The sequence below is a fragment of the Mobula hypostoma genome, chromosome 30, assembly GCF_963921235.1.
Source record: "Mobula hypostoma chromosome 30, sMobHyp1.1, whole genome shotgun sequence".
Taxonomy (NCBI): Eukaryota; Metazoa; Chordata; class Chondrichthyes; order Myliobatiformes; family Myliobatidae; genus Mobula; species Mobula hypostoma.
In genome coordinates, this window is record NC_086126.1 from 12,368,496 (window position 1) to 12,392,418 (window position 23,923).

The 23,923-nt window shown below is 48.8% G+C and overlaps 1 protein-coding gene across 1 annotated transcript; it reads left to right on the top strand.

The window, feature by feature from the left end:
* The first annotated feature begins 2,198 nt into the window (after positions 1-2,198).
* LOC134339583 (cystatin-2-like) lies at positions 2,199-4,329 on the top strand. The gene is made up of 3 exons (XM_063036210.1): positions 2,199-2,402; positions 3,985-4,095; positions 4,240-4,329. Exons 1-3 carry the CDS (start codon positions 2,199-2,201, stop codon positions 4,327-4,329), a joined length of 405 nt encoding a protein of 134 aa, XP_062892280.1.
* Positions 4,330-23,923: the final 19,594 nt, after the last annotated feature.

Below are 23,923 nucleotides of genomic sequence, written 5' to 3' on the forward strand. Positions count from 1 at the left end.
GTGGGAAGATATGCCTGGAGGCTGTGGAAGTGAGCGAGGTCCTCAATGAATACTTCTCTTCGGTATTCACCAATGAGTGGGAACTTGATGATGGTGAGGACAATATGAGTGAGGTTGATGTTCTGGAGCATGTTGATATTAAGGGAGAGGAGGTGTTGGAGTTGTTAAAATACATTAGGACAGCTAAGTCCCCGGGGCCTGACGGAATATTCCCCAGGCTGCTCCACGAGGCGAGAGAAGAGATTGCTGAGCCTCTGGCGAGGATCTTTATGACCTCGTTGTCCACGGGAATGGTACCGGAGGATTGGAGGGAGGCGAATGTTGTTCCTTTGTTCAAAAAAGGTAGTAGGGATAGTCCGGGTAATCATAGACCAGTGAGCCGTACGTCTGTGGTGGGAAAGCTGTTGGAAAAGATTCTTAGAGATAGGATCTATAGGCATTTGGAGAATCATGGTCTGATCAGGGACAGTCAGCATGGCTTTGTGAAAGGCAGGTCATGTCTAACAAGCCTGATAAGAATTCTTTGAGGAGGTGACCAGGTACATAGATGAAGGTAGTGTAGTAGATGTGATCTATATGGATTTTAGTAAGGCATTTGACAAGGTTCCACACGGTAGGCTTATTCAGAAAGTCAGAAAGCATGGGATCCACGGGAGTTTGACCAGGTGCATTCAGAATTGGCTTGCCTGCAGAAGGCAGAGGGTGGTGGTGGAGGTAGTACATTCAGATTGGAGGATTGTGACTAGTGGTGTCTCACAAGGATCTATTCTGGGAACTCTACTTTTCGTGATTTTTATTAACGACTTGGATGTCGGGGTAGAAGGGTGGGTTGGCAAGTTTGCAGACGACACAAAGGTTGGTGGTGTTGTAGATAGTGTAGAGGATTGTCAAAGATTTCAGATAGACATTGATAGGATGCCGAAGTGGGCTGAGAAGTGGCAGATGGAGTTCAACCCGGAGAAGTGTGAGGTGGTACACTTTGGAAGGACAAACTCCAAGGCAGAGTACAGAGTAAATGGCAGGATACTTGGCAGTGTGGAGGAGCAGACGGATCTCGGGGTACATGTCCACAGATCCGTGAAAGTTGCCTCACAGGTGGAAAAGGTAGTTAAGAAAGCTTATGGGGTGTTAGCTTTCAGAAGTCGAGGGATAGAGTTTTAGAGTCGCGATGTAATGGTGCAGCTCTATAAAACTCTGGTTAGGCCACGCTTGGAGTATTGTGTCCAGTTTTGGTCACCTCAGTATAGGAAGGATGTGGAAGCATTGGAAAGGGTACAGAGGAGATTTACCAGGATACTGTCTTGTTTAGAGAGTATGGATTAGGATCAGAGATGAAGGGAGCTAGGGCTTTACTCTTTGGAGAGAAGGAGGATGAGAGGAGACATGATAGAGGTGTACAAGATAATAAGAGGAATAGATAGAGTGGATAGTCAGCTCCTCTTCCCAAGGGCACCACTGCTCAATACAAGACGACATGGCTTTAAAGGGGGTGGGAAGTTCAAGGGGGATATTAGAGGAAGGTTTTTTACTCAGAGAGTGGTTGGTGCGTGGAATGCACTGCCTGAGTCAGTGGTGGAGGCAGATACACTAGTGAAGTTTAAGAGACTACTAGACAGGTATATGGAGGAATCTCAGTTGAGGCTTATATGGGAGGCAGGGTTTGAGGGTCGGCACAACATTGTGGGCCGAAGGGCCTGTACTGTGCTGTACTATTCTATGTTCTATCCCTTCCCTATGGTCCACTCTCCCCTCCCCTCTGGTTCCATCCTCTCTCCCATTCACCCGGCTTCACCTGTCACCTTCCAGCTAGCGTCTGTCCCATCCCTCCAGCTTCTTATCCAGCCGTCTTTCCCCTTCCCTCTCAGTCCTGAAGAAAAGATCTTGGCCCAAAACCTCTCTTTTCCATAGTCCTGCTGAAGGGTCTTGGCCCGAAACGTCGATTATACTTTCTTTTTCCCCATGGATGCTGCCTGGCTTGCTGAGTTCCTGCAGCATTTTGTCTTTGTGTGTGCGTTGCTTTGGATTTCCAGCATCTGCTCCTTTCTCGTGTTTGCAATGTTACAAAAAGACGTGAGGAGATTGTGGATTTGGGTGCGGAAGTCCCGCAGAAGGATGACGTGGCCAGAGACGGGGGAGTGACCAGCGCAGGGCGGAGGAAAAGACGCCAGCACCTGTTATTTGCTTTACTGCGGAGGAAGATGGGTTCGGTTCTGGTGGTGTTGGTGTTGATGTTGGGGGCGGTGGTGGTGGTGACGCCCTGCATGCCGGGCGGCCTCTGCCCGGTGCCCAAAGATGACCCCGGGGTGGTGAACGCGATCCGGGTAGCGGAGGAGGACTTCAACAGCAAATCCAGCGACTTGTTTCATACCGCGGTGTCGAATGTGATATCGGCTCAAAAACAGGTGACGGGGAGAGAAATAGGAAGAGGAAAGGGGAAGGAGGAGAGGGGTAGGGGAGGGAGGAGGGGTTGGGGCCGTGGAAGCGGGGAGTAGAAGGGCAGAGTGAGGAGGGGGAGCCGGGGCATGGGGGAGCTGAGGGGAGGAGAGATGGGGAAGGGGGAGAGGGGGAGGAAGGGTAGATGGAGCAGGAGCAAGAGGAGGAGAGGGAGAAGGGTAGGGTGGGAGGAGGAGGGGAAGTGGGGAGTAGATGGGGAGGGGAACTGGGGAGGAGCGGGGCAGGGGAGATGCAATGCAGAGGGTGAGAGAGTGGGGGTAAGTGGGGAAAGGACAGGCTGGGGAGAGGAGGAGAAGTGGGGAGGAGAGGAGAGAAGGGGAAGAGTGGGGCAGGGGGAGGGGAGGAGCGGATGAGAGCAGAGAAGGAGTGGATAAAATGGGTAGGAGGAATGGGAAAGAGGGGAACTGAGGGAGCAGGAAGATAGTGAGGGGGAGAGGGAGAAGTAGAGGGAGGGAGAGTAGGAGGAGGAGTGGGAGCGGGGGAAGATGGGGTGGAGGGGTAAGGGAGGGGCAAGAGGAGGGGAGGGTGGGGAGAAGGGTGTGGGGGAGAGGGAGAGGGAGAATACGGAGAATCTACAGAGAGATATGTATAGGTTAAGTCAGTAGGCAAATGTCTGTCAGATGGAGTACAATGTTGGTAAACACGAGGTCATCCACTTGGGAATGGAAAAAGGAAGCAGATTATTATTTAAACGGTAAAAGATTGCAGCACGCTGCTGTGCAGAGGGACTTGGGAGGGCTTGCGCACGAATCACGAAAGGTTGGTTTGCATGTACAGCAGGCTATCAAGAAGGCAAATGGGATGGTAGCCCTCATTGCTGGAGGGATTGAATTCAAGAGCAGGGAGGTTATGCTGCAACTGTACTGGGTACTGGTGACGTGGCACCTGGAGTACTGCGGGCAGTTCTGGTCTCCTTGCTTGAGGAAGGATATACTGGCTTTGGAGTTTCACCATGTTGAGACTAGAGAGGAGGATGTGAGACTATAAGCAGAGATCGAATCGCCTGGGACTGTACTTGCTGGAATTCAGAAAAATGAGAAGAAACCTTAGAGAAAAATGCAATTATAAAAGAGATAGAGGCAGGAAAGTTGTTTCCACTGGCAGGTGAGACTAGAACTAGGGGACATAGCCTCAAGATTCGGGGGAGTAGATTTAAGACAGAGATGAGGAGGAACTGCTTTTCCCAGAGAGTGGTGAATCTGTGGAATTCTCTGTCCAATGAAGCAGTGCAGGCTGCCTCAGTAAATATATTTAAGACAAGGTTGGATAGATTTTTGCATAGCAGGGGAATTAAGGTTATGGGGAAAAGGCAGGTGGGTGGAGATGAGTCCATGGTCAGCTCAGTCGTGATCTTATTGAGTGGCGGAGCACCCTCGACGGGCCAGATGGCCGACTCCTGCTCCTATTTCTTATGACCAGCAGAGTAAAGGTGGTGGGTGTGTGTAGATGGGTGACCACTCCTGGCTTGATACACACAGACACCCTGTAGAGATGTTTTGAGGCCTTTCTGATTGTAAGGTGCTCTTGCAGGTGGTGGCGGGGTTCCTGTACTATCTCACCCTGGAGCTGAAAACTACCGTCTGCAGGAAGAGTTCTGTTTCCCGGAACTGTCCCTTCCACGAGGATCCTCAATATGCCAAGGTGAGCGATCAGTGCACTGGTGGTCTCGGGAGTGAGGGGCTGGGGTCCTGTCCCCAGGGACACTGGAACCTGGTGGGGATTCATGAATCTGCTGGGGTACCGGCGGGAAACTCTTTTAATACTGGCCTCTGCTTTTCCCCGCAGACAATGACCTGTAAATTTCAAGTCTTGGAGCAACCGTGGGTGGGGCCCACGCAGGTGACTGAATCTTCTTGCTCCAGGACGGCCAAGTGACCGGTCTGTAGGACCCCGGCGGCACACAGCGTGGCTCGCACCGCTCAGCTAAAGCAATAATTCTGATCACCAGGTCAAATGGATACGAATACAGCACTTTACCACGGCCCGGGGCGCCTCGTAATGCAATCTCTACAACGCATACAGACAAACGTGCATGTTTATACCCTCGCTCGCTAATTTACATTCCCCGGGCTAATATCCGTCTCTCTGTCATAAGCCATTCACCCCCGGGGAGAAACACAGCATTTTGTCCGAGTTCCCCTCACTTAAGGTCGCCTGTGGGAATTCAGAGTTCTGTCGCAAACTCGAGGAAATGGTTGAAATTCACCAGATGCACCCTAAAGATATATACGTGTTAGTGAAAGCGAAGTGCCCGAGGAAGCTGCGGGACAGGATGTCCCGTGGGGTGCAAGTAGTATCTGGGTTTCAACTCACGGACTGACGGCTTATTAACATAATTGTATAATTTAGCTGCAAATGTATGTTTTTATTCTTGCGCAATAAAGCTTTTGCATTCTGAGTCTGCCTGTGTTTGCAATGTTAACAGGGTAACTCGGTGAATTAGGTCGACCCAGCACTGACCACCACGGACTATAGTGAGCTCAGCGATCGTGGTTAGACCCAGCATCTCGATAGGAGCGACGGGTCTTAGTCAGCGGTGTAATTTCAAATGTGGCGGGTGGGTGTGAGACCAGAGGACTCGGCCACAAATAGATGGCCGTCCTTTTTGGAGGGAGAGCAGTAATTTCTTCAGCCAGAGAGTAGTGAATCTGTGGAATTCGTTGCCACAGGCAAGCCTTTAAGTACGTTTAAGACAGAGATTGATAGATTCTCGACTGGTCAGGGTATGAAGTAACACGGGGAGAAGGCAGGAGATTGAGGGCTGGGAGAGAAAATGATGAAATGGCGGAGGAGATTCGACGGGCCAAATGGCCTAAATTCTGCCTTTATATCTCACGGCCTTATAAAGTGTATTGATCATGAAAAATGTACCGTTTCAGGTTCTAATCAGGAACACTCTCCAGAGCCTCAATGTCCTTCCTCTAGTGGGGAAACCAGAACTATCCGCAATACTCCAGATCTGAGTTTTATGAAGTCTGTCACTCTCACCGGGTGAAGACTTTTCTCACATTCAGACATGAAAGTGTTCATTAACTTAACGTCGACAAAATCTCCAACCCCGGTCCTACTCCCCTTCACCTCCTCATCCCAACCCGTTACCCACGACTCAGTTCTTGCCAAAATCCATTTCATCCTGTCACTTCGCTTCCCGATCTGAACTTACCGTCGGCTGCACTCAGTCACAAACCACCGGCCCCCATCAGGCTCGTTGTCAGCGGCGACGATATCCAGACCACACTGCGGTTTCTTCCCCGAAGGGAAAAGACGCATTCTTTCCTCTGCCCCCGGCCCACCTGGCTTCACCCGTCGCCTTTCATCTTATCCTCATTCCCACGACATGTTTTTATATTCTGGCCCCTTCCCTTCCTCTCCAGCCCTGATGAAGGGTCTCGGCCCGACACGACGTCTGTTTATTCCTTTCCATAGATGCTGGGTTCCTTCACCATTTTGCGTGTATATTAGTGAGGGGTTTAGGGAGAAAGGGTCGGGTGGAAGATGGAAGGGAGTTTGGGGATGAAGTGGGGAAGAGATGGGAGGGAAAGCTGAGCGCTGTCGAGAGGAGAGTCGGGTAGGAGTGAAGGAGAGGACGAGTCGGGGAGCCGAAGGATTGTTGGAGTGTATGGAGATGTTGAAGGAGGGGGAGCGGTGCTCCCACAGAAGAGCTCCTGTGCAGGGGAGGTGGGGCGGGAGTGGTGGAGGTTGAACAGCAGGGAAGAAGTGGTGGGTGGCCACTCGCCGTACCCTCCCGGTCGGATACAGGCACCCCCTTTTACAGAGCTTTAGAGGGGTTTTCCTCACCAGACTTGTATCAGGAGCCCAGACTGCCGTCCTTCCCTATCGAGCCCGGGCACTGGCTGTGCCAGCACGGCCCTGAGGCCTGGAGCGTGGCAGTCGGTACCATTCCCCAGTAGCCCGATGTAGGATGTTTTCATCTTACCCCGCGCCTCTGACGGTAGGGTGCTCTTCCAGGGTGTAGAGCGGATAATTTACCGTGTTTCCCGGGAGCTGAGGACCCCCACCTGCAAGAAGACTGCGCTTGATATCCCGGACGTTCCCTTCCACAGGAGTCCTCTATATGCCAAGGTGATCGAACTGTGCGACGCTGGTCAGCGGGAGAGAGGGTGGTTTCATGAATCTGCCGGGGTACCGGCGAGGAAACTCTACTGGCTCCAGTTCTTTTTCTCTCTCACTCTCCGCTGAGAATCAGCTGTGGATTTAAAGTCTGGGACCGCACGTGGCTCGGGCCGGTGCAGGTGATTGAAGAGCAGTGCGTCAGGGTGGCAAAGTTCCGGACTCTAGGACCGCTGCGGTGCACACAGCTCTGCTGAAGCAATACCCCAGACTCCAGGTCAAACGGATACTAACACAGCACATTCTGCGCGTGCGCGTGTGTGTGCGTGTGTGTGTGTGTGTGTGTGTGTGTGTGTGTGTGTGTACGTACACTCTATCACTAACATACATACATTCCCCGGGCCTCTCTCTCTCTTTCTCTCTCACACACACACCAAGTTTGAGTTGGAACTCTTGGACAATCGCTCGTCATGGACATCAAGGGGCCAAGTAACCCGCTTCTGTGCTCGACCGCTGTACGTTCTACGTTCGGTAGTATCTGTGTTTCAACTCACCGGCTCACCAGTTATTACCATAATTGTATAATTAAGCCGCAGATGTATGTCTATATATATCTATATATCTATCTATCTATCTATCTATCTATCTATCTATCTATCTATCTATATATATATATATATACAAACACGAAGAATCCTGCAGATGCTGGAAAATCAAGCAATACACATCAAAGTTGCTGGTGAACGCAGCAGGCCAGGCAGCATCTCTGGGAAGAAGTACAGCCAACGTTTCTGCCCGAGACTCTTCGTCAGGACTAACTGAAGGAAGAGCTAGTAACAGATTTGAAAGTGGGAAGGGCAGGGGGAGATCCAAAATGATAGAAGACAGGAGGGGAAGGCATGGAGCCAAGAGCTGGACAGGTGATTGGCAAAAGGGATATGAGAGGATCATGGCATCTCCCAATGGCCACACATTTTAATTCCACATCCCATTCCCATTCTGATATTTCTATCCACGGCCTCTTCTACTGTAAAGATGAAGCCACACTCAGGTTGGAGGAACAACACCTTATATTCCGTCTGGGTAGCCTCCAACCTGACGGCATGAACATTGACTTCTCTAACTTCCGCTAATGCCCCACCTCCCCCTCGTACCCCATACGTTATTTATTTATATACACACATTCTTTCTCTCCCTCTCCTTTTTCTCTCTCTGTCCCGCTAAATATACCCTTTGCCCATCCTCTGGGTTTCCCCCCTCCCCCTTTTCCTTCTCCCTGGGCCTCTTGTCCCATGATCCTCTCATATCCCTTTTGCCAATCACCTGTCCAGCTCTTGGCTCCATCCCTCCCCCTCCTGTCTTCGCCTATCATTTTGGATCCCCCCGTCCCCCTCCCACTTTCAAATCTCTTACTAGCTCTTCCTTCAGTTCGTCCCGACGAAGGGCCTCGGCCCGAAAAGTCGACTGTACCTCTTCCTAGAGATGCCGCCTGGCCTGCTGCGTTCACCAGCAACTTTGATGTGAATGTGTATATATATATATATATATATATATATAGTCTTTATTCTTGCGCAATAAAGCTTTTACATTCTGAGTCTGCCTGTGTTTGCAATGTTAACAGGGTAACTGGATGAATGAGGTGACCCCAGCACTGACCACCACGGGCTGTAGTGAGCACGGCGATCGCGGTTAGACCCTGCACCTTGATCGGAGCGACGGGTCTCGGTCAGTGGTGAAATTTCAAACGTGGCGGGCGTGTCTAACAATAGAGCGTTGACCTTTGAAAGGGGTCATGAGTAATTTCTTTAGCCAGAGCGATTCTTTGGAATTCTCTGCCACAGGCGGCTGTGGAGGCCAAGTCTTTATTTTTATTTAAGGCAGGGATTGAAAGATTATTGATTCATAGATTATTGATCGGTCAGTGCATGAAGAGATGGGGGAGTAGAAGGAGGTAGGACATTGGGGGATGATAGGGAAAATGGTTGAAATGACGGAGCAGACTCGAAGGCCTAATTTTGCTCCTATATCTTATCGTCTTGAAACTATATTCATCAAGGAAATGACGGGCTGCATCACAGCCTGGCATGGGAACACCAAAACCTTTGAGTGGAAAATCCCACAGAAGGCAGTAGATTCGTCCCGGTCCATCTATATACGTACTGTACCACTAGAGCTCTCATGCTCTGTCTGTCTGTTTGTGACCTCCAATTAGCGCAAACGGTGCATTACAGCGGCACTTTCTTGGCTAAATAGAATTAAAATGCGCTAACTTACAGAATACAGGCAAAGTTCCGGGTTACATATTAGTAAAAAATTGCTCATTCGCAAAAATCAACAGACTGGTTTTCACTCGAGACCCGATCAGCAATCATAGAAATCGGGACGCGACAGCCCGACGCATGCGCACGGCCAGCTTCTGCAGTGACACCTACCGGAGCAAAAGGGCAGGGCAGCTCTATTTCGAGGGGTCACATTCTGCTAATCACCACCAGCATGTGCAGGATTGGGACAGATCGAACCGCCACCCATCAGTAAGAGATAATTAAATCTTATTGTAATGACGTACTACGAGACACTCATAAAACCCTTTGCTGCAGTCAAAGGACAGCGGTGACTATATCGCGTCCATTTAGGAGAGCGCCAACAATATCATCAAGAATAATCAGCATCCTTTGGTGTTACTGCTTCGCATCTTCTATCCAGCATAAGGGTAAAAAAAAAATGGCCAGCCTAATTATGCCGCGAGAAAAGGGAAGGGGGACATTATGGTCATGAGGTGACGCCAAACCTCGTCGGGAAGCGGCAAGGAGAGGGAGAGAACAAGAATCGGATGAGGCCAGGGCCGCATGACTCCAGAATCAAGGAGACAGGACAAAAACAGATGAGAGAAGAAGAGACAGAGGAGGAGAGGCATGCACAACTCCAGGATCAGAGACAAACAACAAAAGCAGAAGAGATGAAGAGACGGGGTATGAAAGGACTGCACGTTTCCAGAATGACAATGAGAGGCAGATAAACCAGAAATGATGCCATCAAGTGAAGAGGAGCTATATTTCAAAAGGAAACCAAGAAGGTCATTAAGAGAGAAAAGATTAACTATGAAAGGAAGCTAGCAAGTAATATCGAAGAGGATACTAAAAGCTTTCTCAAGTATATAAAGAGTAACAGACAGGTGAGAGTAGATATAGGACCGATAGAAAATGATGCTGGAGAAATTGTAATGGGAGATGAGGAGATGGTAGAGGAACTGAACAAGTATTTTGCATCAGTCTTCACCGAGGAAGACAGCAGTATACCGGACGCTCAAGGGTGGCAGGGAAGAGAAGTGTGTGCAGTCACAATTACGACAGAGAAAGTACTCAGGAAGCTGAATAGGCTAAAGGTATATAAATCTCCTGGACCAGATGGAATGCACCCTCGTGTTCTGAAGGAAGTAGCTGTGGAGATTGCGGAGGCATTAGCGATGATCTTTCAAAAGTCGATAGATTCTGGCATGGTTCCGGAAGACTGGAAGATTGCAAATGTCACTCCGCTATTTAAGAAGGGGGCAAGGAAGCAAAAAGGAAATTATAGACCTGTTAGCTTGACATCCGTGGTTGGGAAGTTGTTGGAGTCGATTGTCAAGGATGAGGTTACAGAGTACCTGGAGGCGTATGACAAGATAGGCAGAACTCAGCATGGATTCCTTAAAGGAAAATCCTGCCTGACAAACCTATTACAATTTTTTGAGGAAATTACAAGTAGGCTAGACAAGGGAGATGCAGTGGATGTTGTATATTTGGATTTTCAGAAGGCCTTTGACAAGGTGCCACACATGAGGCTACTTAACAAGATAAGAGACATGGAATTACGGGAAAGTTACATACGTGGATAGAGAGTTGGCTGATTGGCAGGAACCAGAGAGTGGGAAAAAAGGGATCCTATTCTGGTTGGCTGCCGGTTACCAGTGGTGTTCCGCAGGATTCAGTGTTGGGGCCGTTTCTTTTTACATTGTACATCAACGATTTAGATTATGGAATAGATGGCTTTGTGGCTAAGTTTGTGACGATACGAAGAGTATCGTCACAAGAATGGGTGGAGGGGCCGGTAGTGCTGAGGAAACGGAGAGTCTGCAGAGAGACTTGGATAGATTGGAAGAATGGGCAGAGAAGTGGCAAATGAAGTACAATGTTGGAAAGTGCATGGTTATGCACTTTGGCAGAAAAAATAAACGGGCAGACGATCATTTAAATGGGGAAAGAATTCAAAATTCTGAGATGCAACGGGACTTGGGAGTCCTTGTACAGGATACCCTTAAACTTAACCTCCAGGTTGAGTCAGTAGTGAAGAAGGCGAATGCAATTTTGGCATTCATTTCTAGAGGAATAGAGTATAGGAGCAGGGATGTGATGTTGAGGCTCTATAAGGCGCTGGTGAGACCTCACTTGGAATACTGTGGGCAGTTTTGGTCTCCTTATTTAAGAAAGGATGTGCTGACGTTGGAGAGGGTACAGAGAAGATTCACTAGAATGATTCAGGGAATGAGAGGGTTAACATATGAGGAATGTTTGTCCGCTCTTGGACTGTATTCCTTGGAGTTTAGAAGAATGAGGGGAGACCTCATAGAAACATTTCGAATGTTAAAAGGCATGGACAGAGTGGATGTGGCAAAGTTGTTTCCCATGATGGGGGAGTCTAGTACGAGAGGGTATGACTTAATGATTGAAGGGCGCCCTTTCAGAACAGAAATGCGAAGAAATTTCTTTAGTCAGAGGGTGGTGAATCTATGGAATTTGTTGCCACGGGCAGCAGTGGAGGCCAAGTCATTGGGTGTATTTAAGGCAGAGATTGATAGGTATCTGAGTAGCCAGGGCATCAAAGGTTATGGTGAGAAGGCAGGGGAGTGGGACTAAATAGGAGAAAATGGATCAGCTCATGATAAAATGGCGGAGCAGACTCGATGGGCCGAATGGCCGACTTCTGCTCCTTTGTCTTATGGTCTTATGGTCTTATGGTCTATATTTCCTTTGCTACGCGTCGTCCTTCTTTAATAAACTGAGCTTTTCTACTTCAGTTTCCAAAGCAAAGCTAAACCAATAACATTCAGGAAAATTTAATGTTCATTCTGGTCACATCACACCGCACCACCCTTCTCTCAAAGGGTATCCCAACGGGTCGCCCCGTTGTCTAGTCACCGGTAAAGCCCTTCCAACCATTGAGCAATCTGCATGAAACGCTGTTGTAGAAAAGCTGACTCCATCATCAGAGCTCCCCACCACACAGGCCGTGCTCTCTTCTCGGTCCTGTCATCAGGGAGAAAGTACAAGAGCCTCAGGACTCGCACCACGAGGTTCAGGATCAGTTACTACCCCTCAAGCATCAGGCTCTCGAAGAGAAGGGGGTAACTACATTCATCTATTGAGATGTGCCCACAACCAATGATCTCACTTTAAGGACCCTTTATCTCATGCTCTCGTTTTTAATTTATATTTCCACTTGCACAGTTGTCTCCTGGACTAGGGTGGATCTTTCATTAATCCTCTTTACCGTTACTATTCTATAGATTTGCTGAGTAGGCCCGCAGGAAAATGAATCTCAGGGTTGTATGTCGTGATGCTGATAATAAATTTCACTTCAGCTTTGACTATAGCTTATCGAATGTCTTGTACGCTCAATGGCCACCACATCAGGTGCCACCTGTATCTAAAAAAGTGTCCGCTGAGTGTATTTTCCTGATCTTCTGCTGTAGCCCGTCCGCTTCAAGGTTCGACATGTTGTGTGTTCAGAGATGCTCTTCCGCACACCACTGTTGTAACGGGTGGTTATTTGAGTTACTGTCGCCTTCCTGTCAGCTTGAACCAGTCTGGCCATTCTCCTCTGGTAACGAGAACAAAGTTGCCAGTGAGACACTGAATGAAGCTGGTGGATACAGAACAGTTTTATCCAACAAAATGAGACGCTCTCGGAGGAAGAGGCCTCCCGACCCAATACTCTGTGACATTTTTATATGCTAGAGATCAAAGGCAAGAGCAGGACAATTCTATAGTTACAATGTATGTACAGTGCTTCCATTAGATTACATGTACTTTTCAATCACCTCCCACTTCGCGCCCACACTCCATCCACCCACAATGTGTGTTAATCAGCGTTATCCGGTTTGCAATCGACTCCAGCGCACGGCTCCAGGAGACCTATTGTTCATGACTGCCCTTTGAATTCAATCTGCAATCCACGATCAGGTCTGTAGATAGGTCGCTGGTGAAATTACTATTTGCCATATACCCCAACTCCAGAATACGCCCAATCAAAGCCCTGACAGCAGCGTGTGAAAAGATGGAAGGTGAGAAAGTAGACATTTATACTGATTCGGCACATGCGCATGGGATGGATCATTGTGCAAGGGGGGAAGCGATAAGGAAAATAAAGAAGGACGGTTTTTGGTTGGCGTATTTACAGGCTTCCGTAGATCATGTGCTGTCGCAGTGCGAGGTATGTGCACAGAATAATGTTCGGAAAGGAATTACAACCCCAATAGTTCATATACCCGTGCCCGAAGGGCCATTTAAACATTTAGTGATTGACTGCGTAGATATGATAAGGACAGTAAGAGGGAAAAGATACATGTTAGTAGTAATTGATAGATTCAGTAGATGGGTAGAAGCGGTACCGTCGAAAGATCAAGGGGCAGGAACAGTGGTAAAATTCCTGAGAAACGAGGTGATCCCAAGATTCGGAATACCTACAGAAGTCAGCTCAGACAATGGTTCAGCGTTTATCCAAAAGGTGGTCAAATTAGTATTGCAAGCACTAAGAATAAAGCAGAGGTTTGGATGCGTGTATCACCCTCAGTCGCAGGGCATGGTGAAAAGAATTAACGGGACTCTAAAAACCAAACTGAATAAAATTTGTACGGGTGCTAAACTCAACTGGATTGACGCGCTGCCGTTAGCGTTAATAAATTACCGCATGCAAACTAATCGATTGACGTGTCTAACACCGCATGAAATGCTAACAGGAAGGCCCATGCTAGTGCCCAAGTGGAGAGGACCATACAAAGGGCCTAGCTTGGAACAATTGGAAGTAGAACTAAAAGAATACATGCAGCAGCTAACCATGATACATAAGTCTGTCTATGCACAGGAAAAACAGAAAGAGCCAGAGATCGTGCAAAGGGAAGAACCAATCAAACCAGGAGGTCAGGTTTATGTGCGAGTTTTTCGAAGAAAGTGGAACGAACCAAGAAGGGAAGGGCCTTTTACGGTAACCCAGGCTTCACCCACCGCAGTTCAATAGAGGGACGCTCCACCTGGTACTATCTGAATCACTGCACCAGAGCAGTCCCGCAGGTACAGTCAGGTGTGGAGCCCGAGGTAAGTGGTGAAGAGGAACGGATAGCAGGGGACAGACAAGAGGAACAAGAAGCTGTCACTGTACCACAGGAGTTTGATCAGACCATAAGGGAAGATTTTGGTTTTGAGAACAGGTCTGGTGACCCTAAGGATGGGGTTGTGGATAGTAGTACTCCTTCAGATAGTGAGGATGACTTGGGACCGACCAGTCTTGCCCCTTGGGATGATACACCCGCACACCCTTGTATGGACTTAGAAATCAGTAATTTAGCCGATATGGCATAGGAATGTTAGGACTCTGCAAACTTTAAAAGAAAGGAGTGAGCGGAGCGCAACAGTTATCTCTTTGCAGTGGCAGCAGACACGTACTAGCCAGTGGTACCAATGGGCACAATACACAGCAGGAATGATGGAGAGACAGAATTGTTACCTGTGCTCCAGGGCGAAGCCCGTGCAACACGTAGCCCCCATGCCTTATAACTCCTCCACCTGCACACAATGGCGAAAGGAGCGGAGGGGGGCAGTGTGCGTGGCAGTGTCCAAGTGTAGTCAAGACTTGCAGCATGGGAATTTGTAGCGGGACTGATCCTTGTTAACAGAAATGTATTGATAAAACCCCATATTGCCCTTATTGGTGTATGCAATCCCAAGCCTCCTCGCAATTCCATCGAAATGCACTCGCCCATAAATGTAATTATAGCAGCCCTTGGGCCATTAGTAAAAGAAGTTAGACCCCCGTCGTGGGAAAATTGATAATGCAGGATCATTTGAATTATGAATGCGTTACACGTACAGGTGCTTTTTCGGTTGGCCATTTTAGGGGTAACTGTATCCAGACCTGGGATGTAACCCCAGGCCGAAGATACATGGTAGGTACCCCTCCACCCGAAGGTGCGTTGGATGTCCAGAACATCCCATTAGAGGACACTTGGTGGTTGTGCGGAATGGAGGAAGGCCTGAGATCCACGCTTCCCCTTAGTTGGGCAGGTGCATGTACACGGGTTTTGCTGATCCAAGAGGTTGTAGTATCCCCTGAGGTACAATTTGACGCTCCGAAGCAGCAGACACTGCGGCGGAAGAGGCGAAACTATGAACCTGACCCAACGATCCGAATCGATAGTATAGGACAACCAAGAGGGATACCTAACGAGTTTAAGGCAAGAAACGAGATTGCTGCTGGCTGGGAAGCGATTATACCTGTGATAGGGGTTAGCAAAAACGTTGAGTGGATAAATTATATATATTATAATCAACAGAGATTTATTAACTACACCGATGATGCGCTGGAGGCACTAGGGGAACAGCTGGATGCAACTAGTCGAGTGGCGTGGCAGAATAGACAGGTGTTAGACTGGCTGTTGGCAGAAAAAGGAGGAGTTTGTGTAATGTTTGGAGAACAGTGCTGTACTTTTATACCAAATAACACTAGTCCGGAGGAATCATTTACCAGAGCAATGAACAAATTGAAAAGTCTGAGAGGAGAGGTTAGACAGAACGCAGGGTTTGGACATCAGTTAGTTGACTGGTTAGATGGTAAACTAGGGGGATGGGGAGCATGGCTAACCAAGATAGCGATAACTGTAGGTATTGTATTGGTAAGCTGTGCAATTGTTTTGTGAATGCAGCAGGCGAGGCAGCATCTGTAGGAAGAGGTGCAGTCGACGTTTCAGGCCGAGACCCTTCGTCGGGACTAATTGAAGGAAGAGTGAGTAAGGGAATTGAAAGCTGGAGGGGGAGGGGGAGATCCAAAATGATAGGAGAAGACAGGAGGGGGAGGGATGGAGCCAAGAGCTGGACAGGTGATAGGCAAAAGGGGATACGAGAGGATCATGGGACAGGAGGTCCGGGAAGAAAGACAAGGGGGGGGTGACCCAGAGGATGGGCAAGAGGTATATTCAGAAGGACAGAGGGAGAAAAAGGAGAGTGAGAGAAAGAATGTGTGCATAAAAATGAGTAACAGATGGGGTACGAGGGGGAGGTGGGGCATAAGCGGAAGGTGGGTAGCCTCCAACCTGATGGCATGAACATCGGCTTCTCTAACTTCCGCTAAGGCCCCACCTCCCCCTCGTACCCCATCTGTTACTCATTTTTATGCACACATTCTTTCTCTCACTCTCCGTTTTCTCCCTCTGTCCCTCTGAATATACCTCTTGCCCATCTTCTGGGTCACCCCCCCCCCCTTGTCTTTCTTCCCGGACCTCCTGTCCCATGATCCTCTCGTATTCCCTTTTGCCTATCACCTGTCCAGCTCTCGGCTCCATCCCTCCCCCTCCTGTCTTCTCCTATCATTTTGGATCTCCCCCTCCCCCTCCCACTTTCAAATCCCTTACTCACTCTTCCTTCAGTTAGTCCTGACGAAGGGTCTCGGCCTGAAAAGTCGACTGCACCTCTTCCTACGGATGCCGCTTGGCCTGCTGCGTTCACCAGCAACTTTGATGTGTGTTGCTTGAATTTCCAGCATCTGCAGAATTGCTGTTGTTTTCAATTGTTTTGTGCTGTTTTCTTCCGGGTCTCAATTCTCTTATAGTGCAGACCGCATCAAAACGCTTTCCGATGCTCCTGGAAATTGCTGAATCAAGCCCAGTGGAAAGAGAAATACCGATGATGTACTGTTACAGCTTACGCGACATGCAGATGTACAGGAGCGAAATGATAATGTGGCAGCAGACTGTAAAGGCTCCTGAGTGTTCTTTCCTGTCTCAGACACGAAGGGACAGGATTTTGGCTCAGTGGCCTAGGAAGGTAGGGAGAGAACACTTCGAGTTCTAAGCACAAGAAGTTATAGTTTGTCCCAGATTTGGGAGTAAATTCTGGAGTTTATTTGAGCTTTTGTGTGTAGACTCGTAGATTCCTCTCTCTATGTGAGACTTTGTAAGTCTCAACGGAGGGATTATATTGGAAAACATTTTAACTCTGTTTTCTAAACGTTTATTTTAAGTGTGCTTTTATTGCGTATCAGGTGTTTATTCAGATGTTGACCATGCCTTTACTATGCATTAAATGTCTGTTACTCAGTGCGTGGGATTATTATGGTATTTGGGGTGTAATCTCTGAATGAAACCTGTTTACTTTTCACTCCTCGAGAAAAACGAATGTAGCCAAGTAAGAGAGATAAGACTAATTGATTTATTAGCTAAAGTGAAACTTACAGAGGTATGCTAATAGCAACACAACCAAACAACAAGAAACATATGCTAATATGTTAATGCTGCTAACCCAGAAGGGGTGCTATAAAGAATGCTGTGTGAAAACATCGACAGGCATTCAGTGGTAGACTTACAGAGCCTAGTCCACTGTCTGTCTCAGCTTTACTTGCAAATTAAAGTTTAAAATTTCTTGGAGAATCTTCGGCGCCTCCTTGTCATTTGTAAAAACCATGGCAAAACCTGCGTGAAACGCAGTTGTAGGAAAGCTGACTCGATCATCAGAGACTCCCACCACCCAGGCCGTGCTCTCTTCTCGCTGCTGCCATCCGCTAGGAGGTACAGGAGCCTCAGGACTTGCACCACCAGGTTCAGGAACAGTTGCTACCCCTGAACGATCAAGATCTCGAACAAAAGGGGATAACTACACTCATCTGTTGAGATGCCCCCACAAACAATGATCTCACTTTAAGGGCTCTTTATCTCATGTTCTCGTTATTTATTGATATTTGCATTTGCACAGTTTGTTGTCTTCTGCTCTCTGGTTAATCTTTCACTGATCCTGTTTACAGTTACTATTCTATAGATTTGCTTGAGTATACCCGCAGGAAAATGAATCTCAGGGTTGTATGTTGTGACCCTGATAATAAATTTCACTTTTCCTTTGACAACAGCTTATCGAATGTCTTGTACACTCAATGGCCACTACATCAGGTGCCTCCTGTATCTAAAAAAACTGGCCGCTGAGTGTATGTTCAGGATCTTCTGCTGTAGCCCGTCCACTTCAAGGTTCCACGTGTTGTGTGTTCAGAGATGCTCTTCCGCATACCACTGTTGTAACGGGTGGTTATTTGAGTTACTGTCGCATTCCTGTCAGCTTGAACCAGTCTGGCCATTCTCCTCTGGTAATGAAAACAAAGTTGCCAGTGAGACACTGAATGAAGCTGGTGGATACAGAACAGTTTTATCCAACAAAATGCGACGCTCTCGGAGGAAGAGGCCTCCCGACCCAATACTCTGTGACATTTATATATGGTAGAGATCAAAGGCAAGAGAAGGACCATTCTATAGTTACAATGTATCTACAATGCTTCCATTAGATTACATGTAGTTTTCAATCACCTCCCACTTCGTGCCCACACTACAGACACCCACACTATGTGTTAAGCAGCGTTATCCGGTTTGCAATCGACTCCAGCGGACGGCTCCAGGTGACCTATTGTTCAGGACTGCACTTTCAATTCAATCTACAATCCACGTTCAGGTCTGAAGATTGGTCGCTGGTGAAATTACTATTTGCCAATACCCCAAATCCAGAATACGCCCAACCACTCCAACCACTGATGAGCAAGCTGTTTTGCCCACAGAACAATCACTTATTGAATGTTTTGTTTCTGTTTTTGCGGGGGTTTTTTTGCACATTTCTCTGAAACGAGGTGCGGTGAACAAAAGGGCGTTTTGTGCGCAAAATCATTCAGAACACCAGCGCTAGACTTTGAGGGAGAACATCATTCCTCCCGACCTACTCTGCAATGGCTTCCTGGATGTTTTGGTACAGATCTTAAGGTTTCCTTACTTCTTTTTAAAGTTCTTAATGGTCTGAGATCGAAGTCTATATCAGAGAATGTACATCAAAGGACCATTTTTGTTTTAAATCCCGCTTGAGCTCTCGGGTCTTTTCCCACTGGACTCTTAGTATTATTTTACAGTTCCCATGCCTTCTCTCTTCTCCGTAACCTTCGACTCCCTGGCCCTGACCACCTCATCTTTACCTTGGATGTTCACTCTCTCTTCCTCCCTTCCATCTCGCCCCCGCCCAATCAGGAAGGCTTCAAAGCCTTTCCGCTGCTTCCTTGACAGAAGAACCACCCAATCCCACTCCAGCACCATCCTCCTCCGCCTGGCAGACCCGGTCCGCTCTCCTCTCTCTCTCTCTGAACCTAAAGAGTAGTCAAGGGCGCCGGCACGGGCCTGACCTATGCCTGCCCGTTCATGTCGGCTGCACAGAACGGCCTATGCTCGAAGGTTTCCCCGATTCTAACCCCCAACTCCTCCCTCGCGACTCTGACGACAGCATCGGCGCCGTTTCATCCACCCACGCTGAGCTCGTCAATTTTATCAACCTTGGCTTTAACTTCCACCCGGCCCTTACATTCACTTGGTTTATCTCTGACACCTCCCTCCCCATACTCCTTCTCTTTGTCTCTGTATACAAACAGTCAACTGATATCTTTTATAGACCTGATCCCCACGGTTATCTTGACCACAACTCTTCCCACCCAGTCTCCGGGAAAAATAGTATTTGCTCTTCTCAGTCTCTTCACCTTCAGTACGAGGCTTTCCATTCCAGGACATCAGAGATGTCCTCCTTCTTTAAAGAACGCCCCCCCCCCTCCATTATTGATGCTGCCCTCACCCGCATCTCTTCCGTTTCCCGATCATCCACGCTCACACCATCTTCCCGCTGTCTTAATAGTGACCGAGTCCCTTTTGATCTTGCATACCTCTCCGTCAGCTCCCACACCCAACACATCATCGTCCACAACTTCCACTGCCCCCGCCCCCAACACTCTACTTTCCACAGGGATCGCTCCCTCCATAATTCCCTTATCCATTCATCCCTCCCCACTAATCTCCCTCCAGGAACTTACCCCTGAAAGTGGCCTAACCTGCCCAATCACCCCTACTGAGAACCCCAAACTGTCCATCCAGGTGAGGCAGCACGTCACTTGCGAATCAGCTGGAGTCGTCAATTGTATTTGGTGCTCCTGTCGCAGCCTCCTCTACGTCGGTGAAATATGGAAGAAAGTGTCAAACTCGAATGGGTCGAGGTTTTTTGAAACAGACAAAGCAATTGTCTTTGTTCTTGCCATGTGCTTGACGGAATGGAGTCCGCCATTTTGTGAGGCTGCCCTGTAGCCTCCATCTTGTGAACTGTTTGAGAACTTATTCTTCCTCAGGGGTAATCGAATCAGAGCAATTGAACGTTGTGACAATGAGTTTCTGCTAAACCTGAATCATTCTCACATAAGCTGTGTATTGAGTACAATGGCAGCTTTGCAGAAGTCGTCTCGGTACGTCGGCCCACTATCTAAGTGACCTGGTTTGAACAAGAATAGAAGGAGACATGAGAAGCTGTGTAGCTGTCGGACTATATCCAGTGGGAAGGTGTTATAGGACAGTCAGATGACGCTGACACTGAAAGCAACATTTGAACTGGAATGGAATGAAAAGAAAGCAGAGGCTTCAAATGCATCATAGCGATGACCTCGAAGAGTCATCATCGCAAGGAAGAAAGTGCATGCCAGGGGCTGGGAGAAGAAGGATATGACTTCTGAACAATGGGAGATTCCCGATTGTTGTGATTTGAAGTGGAGGAGCGGTTTGAATGAGTATTGGTACACAGAGGAGAGTAAAATTCATGTTTTAAGTTGTTGGCCTGTCACATTCTTGTTCTTCCAGAGGCGAATAAGTGCAAGATTCGACCAATTACAAGTTACGTGGTGAGTTTCCCGGCCTAGTTTAGCTGACGAACAGTCAACACTGTAGGAAACTAGGAGGCCACTTCCAGCACCTGCACCACCACCACCTCCGTCTGCCACAAGAGGGACTCGCCGTGGCCGAAACTCTTAATTCCGATTTCTATTCCCGTTTCCGTTCTGGCTTGTCGGTCCAAGGCCAAACTGTGCCAAAATGTGGACACCCTCAGAGTGGAGAAACAACACCTTATATTCCGTCTGGGAAGCCTTCACCACAATGTCATGAATATTAATTTCTCCTTGTGGTATTATAACGTTCCCCACCCTCTTCTTCATCTTCCCAACTCTGACCATTCACTTCTTATTATCTCCACCAGATTCCCCTCCTCCATCCCTTCCCTATGGTCCACTCTCCCCTCCCCTCTGGTTCCTTCCTCTCTCCCACTCACCCGGCTTCACCTATCACCTTCCAGCTAGCGTCCGTCCCCTCGCTCCAGCTGCTTATCCAGACGTCTTTCCCATTCCCTCTCAGTCCTGAAGAAATCTCTTGGCCCAAAACCTCTCTTTTCCATAGTCCTCACGAAGGGTCTCGACCCGAAACTTCGATTATACTTTCTTTTTCCGCATAGACGCTGCCTGGCCTGCTGAGTTCCTCCAGCATTTTGTGTTTGTGTGTGCGTTGCTTTGGATTTCCAGCATCTGCCCCTTTCACGTGTTTGCAATGTCACAAAAAGACGTGGTGAGTTTGTGGATTTGTGGGCGGAAGTCCCGCAGAAAGCTGACGTGGCCAGAGCGGTTCGGAGTGACGAGCGAAGGGCGGAGGAAGAGACGCCAGCACCTGTTATTTGCTTTACTGCGGAGGAAGATGGGGCCGGTACTGGTGGTATTGGTGTTGATGCTGGGGGCGGCGGAGGTGGTGACGCCCTGCATGCCGGGCGACCTCTGCCCCGTGCCCATGCACGTGACTGAATCTTCTTGCTCCAGGACGGCCAAGTGACCGGTCTGTAGGAACCCGGCAACACACAGCATGGCGTGCGCCGTTCAGCTAAATCAATAATTTTGATGACCAGGTCAAATGGATACGAATACAGCACTTTACCACGCCCGGGTCGCCTCGTAATGCAATCTCCACAACGCACACACAAAAACGCGCGTGTGTACACACTCGCTCACTAATATACATTCCCCGGGCTACTATCCCTCTCTCTCTCATAAGCCATTCACCCCCGGGGAGAAACACAGCATTTTGTCCGAGTTCCCCTCACTTAAGGTCGCCCGTGGGAATTCAGAATTCTGGCGCAAACTCGAGGAAATGGTTGAAATTCACCAGATGCACCCTAAAGATATACACGTGTTAGTGAAAGCGAAGTGACGAGGAAGGTGCGGGACAGGATGTCCCAGGGGGCGCAAGTAGTATCTGGGTTTCTACTCACGAGCTGACCGCTTATTAGCATAATTGTATAATTTAGCTGCAAATGTATGTTTTTATGCTTGCGCAATAAAGCTTTTGCATTCTGAGTCTGCCTGTGTTTGCAATGTTAACAGCGTAACTCGGTGAATTAGGTCGACCCAGCACCGATCACCATGGACTATAGTGCGCTCAGCGATCGTGGTTACACCCAGCATCTCGATTGGAGCGACGGGTCTCAGTCAGTGGTGTAATTTCAAATGTGGCAGGTGGGTGTGAGACCAGAGGACTCGGCCTCAGAATAGAGGGCCGTCCTTTTAGGAGGGAGAGCAGTAATTTCTTCAGCCAGACAGTGGTGAATCTGTGGAATTCGTTGCCACAGGCAAGCCTTTGAGTACGTTTAAGACAGAGATTGATAGATTCTCGACTGATCAGGGTATGAAGTAACACGGGGAGATGGCAGGAGATTGGGAGCTGAGAGGGAAAATGGTGAAATGGCGGAGCAGATTCGACGGGCCAAATGGCCTAATTCTGCCTTTATATCTCACGGCCTTATAAAGTGTATTCATCATGCAAAATATAAAGTTTCACGCTCTAATCAGGAACATTCTCCAGAGCATCAACGTCCTTCCTCTGGTGGGGAGACGAGCACTATACGCAATACTCCAGATCTGAGTTTTATGAAGTCAGTCAATCTCACCGGGCGAAGATTTTCGTCAGTCAGACGTGAAAGTGTGCATTGCCTTAACGTCGACAAAATCTCCAACCCCGGTCCTAATGCCCTTCACCTCTTCATCCCAAACCGTTACCCACGACTCAGTTCTTGCCAAAATCCATTTCATCCTGTCACTTCGCTTCCCGATCTGAACTTACCGTCGACTGCACTCAGTCACAAACCATCGACTCCCGTCAGGCTCGTCGCCAGCGGCGACGATATCCAGAACACAATGCGGTTTCATCCCCGAAGGGAAAAGATGCATTTTTTCCTCTGCCCCCGGCCCACCTGACTTCACCTGTCACGTTTGATCTTATCCTCATTCCCACATCATGTTTTTATATTCTGCCATCTTCCCCTTCCTCTCCAGCCCTGATGAAGGCTCTCGGCCCAAAACGGCGGCTGTTTATTCCTTTCCATAGATGCTGGGTTCCTTCACCATTTTGTGTGTCTATTAGTGAGGGATTTAGGGAGAAGGAGTCGGGTGGAAGATGGAAGGGAGTTTGGGGAGGAAGGGGGCGAGAGATGGGAGGGAAGGGCGAGCGCTGTCGAGAGGAGGGTCGGGTAGGAGTGAAGGAGAGGACGAGCCCGGGAGCCGGAGGATTGTTGGAGTGTGTGGAGACGTTGAAGGAGGGGGAGCGGTGCTCCCACAGCAGAGCTCCTGTGCAGGGGAGGTGGGGCCGGGGTGGTGGAGGTTGAACAGCAGAGAGGAGGTGATGGGTGGCGACCTGCCGTACCCTCCCGGCCGGATACATGCGCACCCTTTTACAGAGCTTTCGAGGGGTTTTCCTCACCAGACTTGTATCAGGAGCCCAGACTGTGGTCCTTCCCCATCGAGCCCGGGCACTGGCTGTGCCGGCACGGCCCCGAAGCCTGGAGCCTGCCACTCGGCACCATTTCCCACTGCCCCGGTGTAGGATGTTTTCATCATTCCCCGCCCCTCTGACGGTAAGGTGCTCTTCCAGGGTGTGGTGGGGATAAATTACCGTCTGTCCCGGGAGCTGAGGACCCCCACCTGCAAGAAGACTGCGCATGATATCCCGGACTGTCCCTTCCACAGGAGTCCTCTATATGCCTAGGTGATCGAGAAGCAATACTCCTGTCCCCAGGTCAAACGGATACTAACACAGCCCTTTACGGGTGTGTGTGTGTGTGTGTGTGTGTGTACGTACACTCTATAATTGCTCGTCATGGACATCGAGGGGCCAAGTAACCCGCTTCTGTGCTCGACCGCTGTACGTTCTACGTTCGGTACTATCTGTGTTTCAACTCAACGGCTCACCAGTTATTATCATAATTGTATAATTAAGCCGTAAATGTATGTG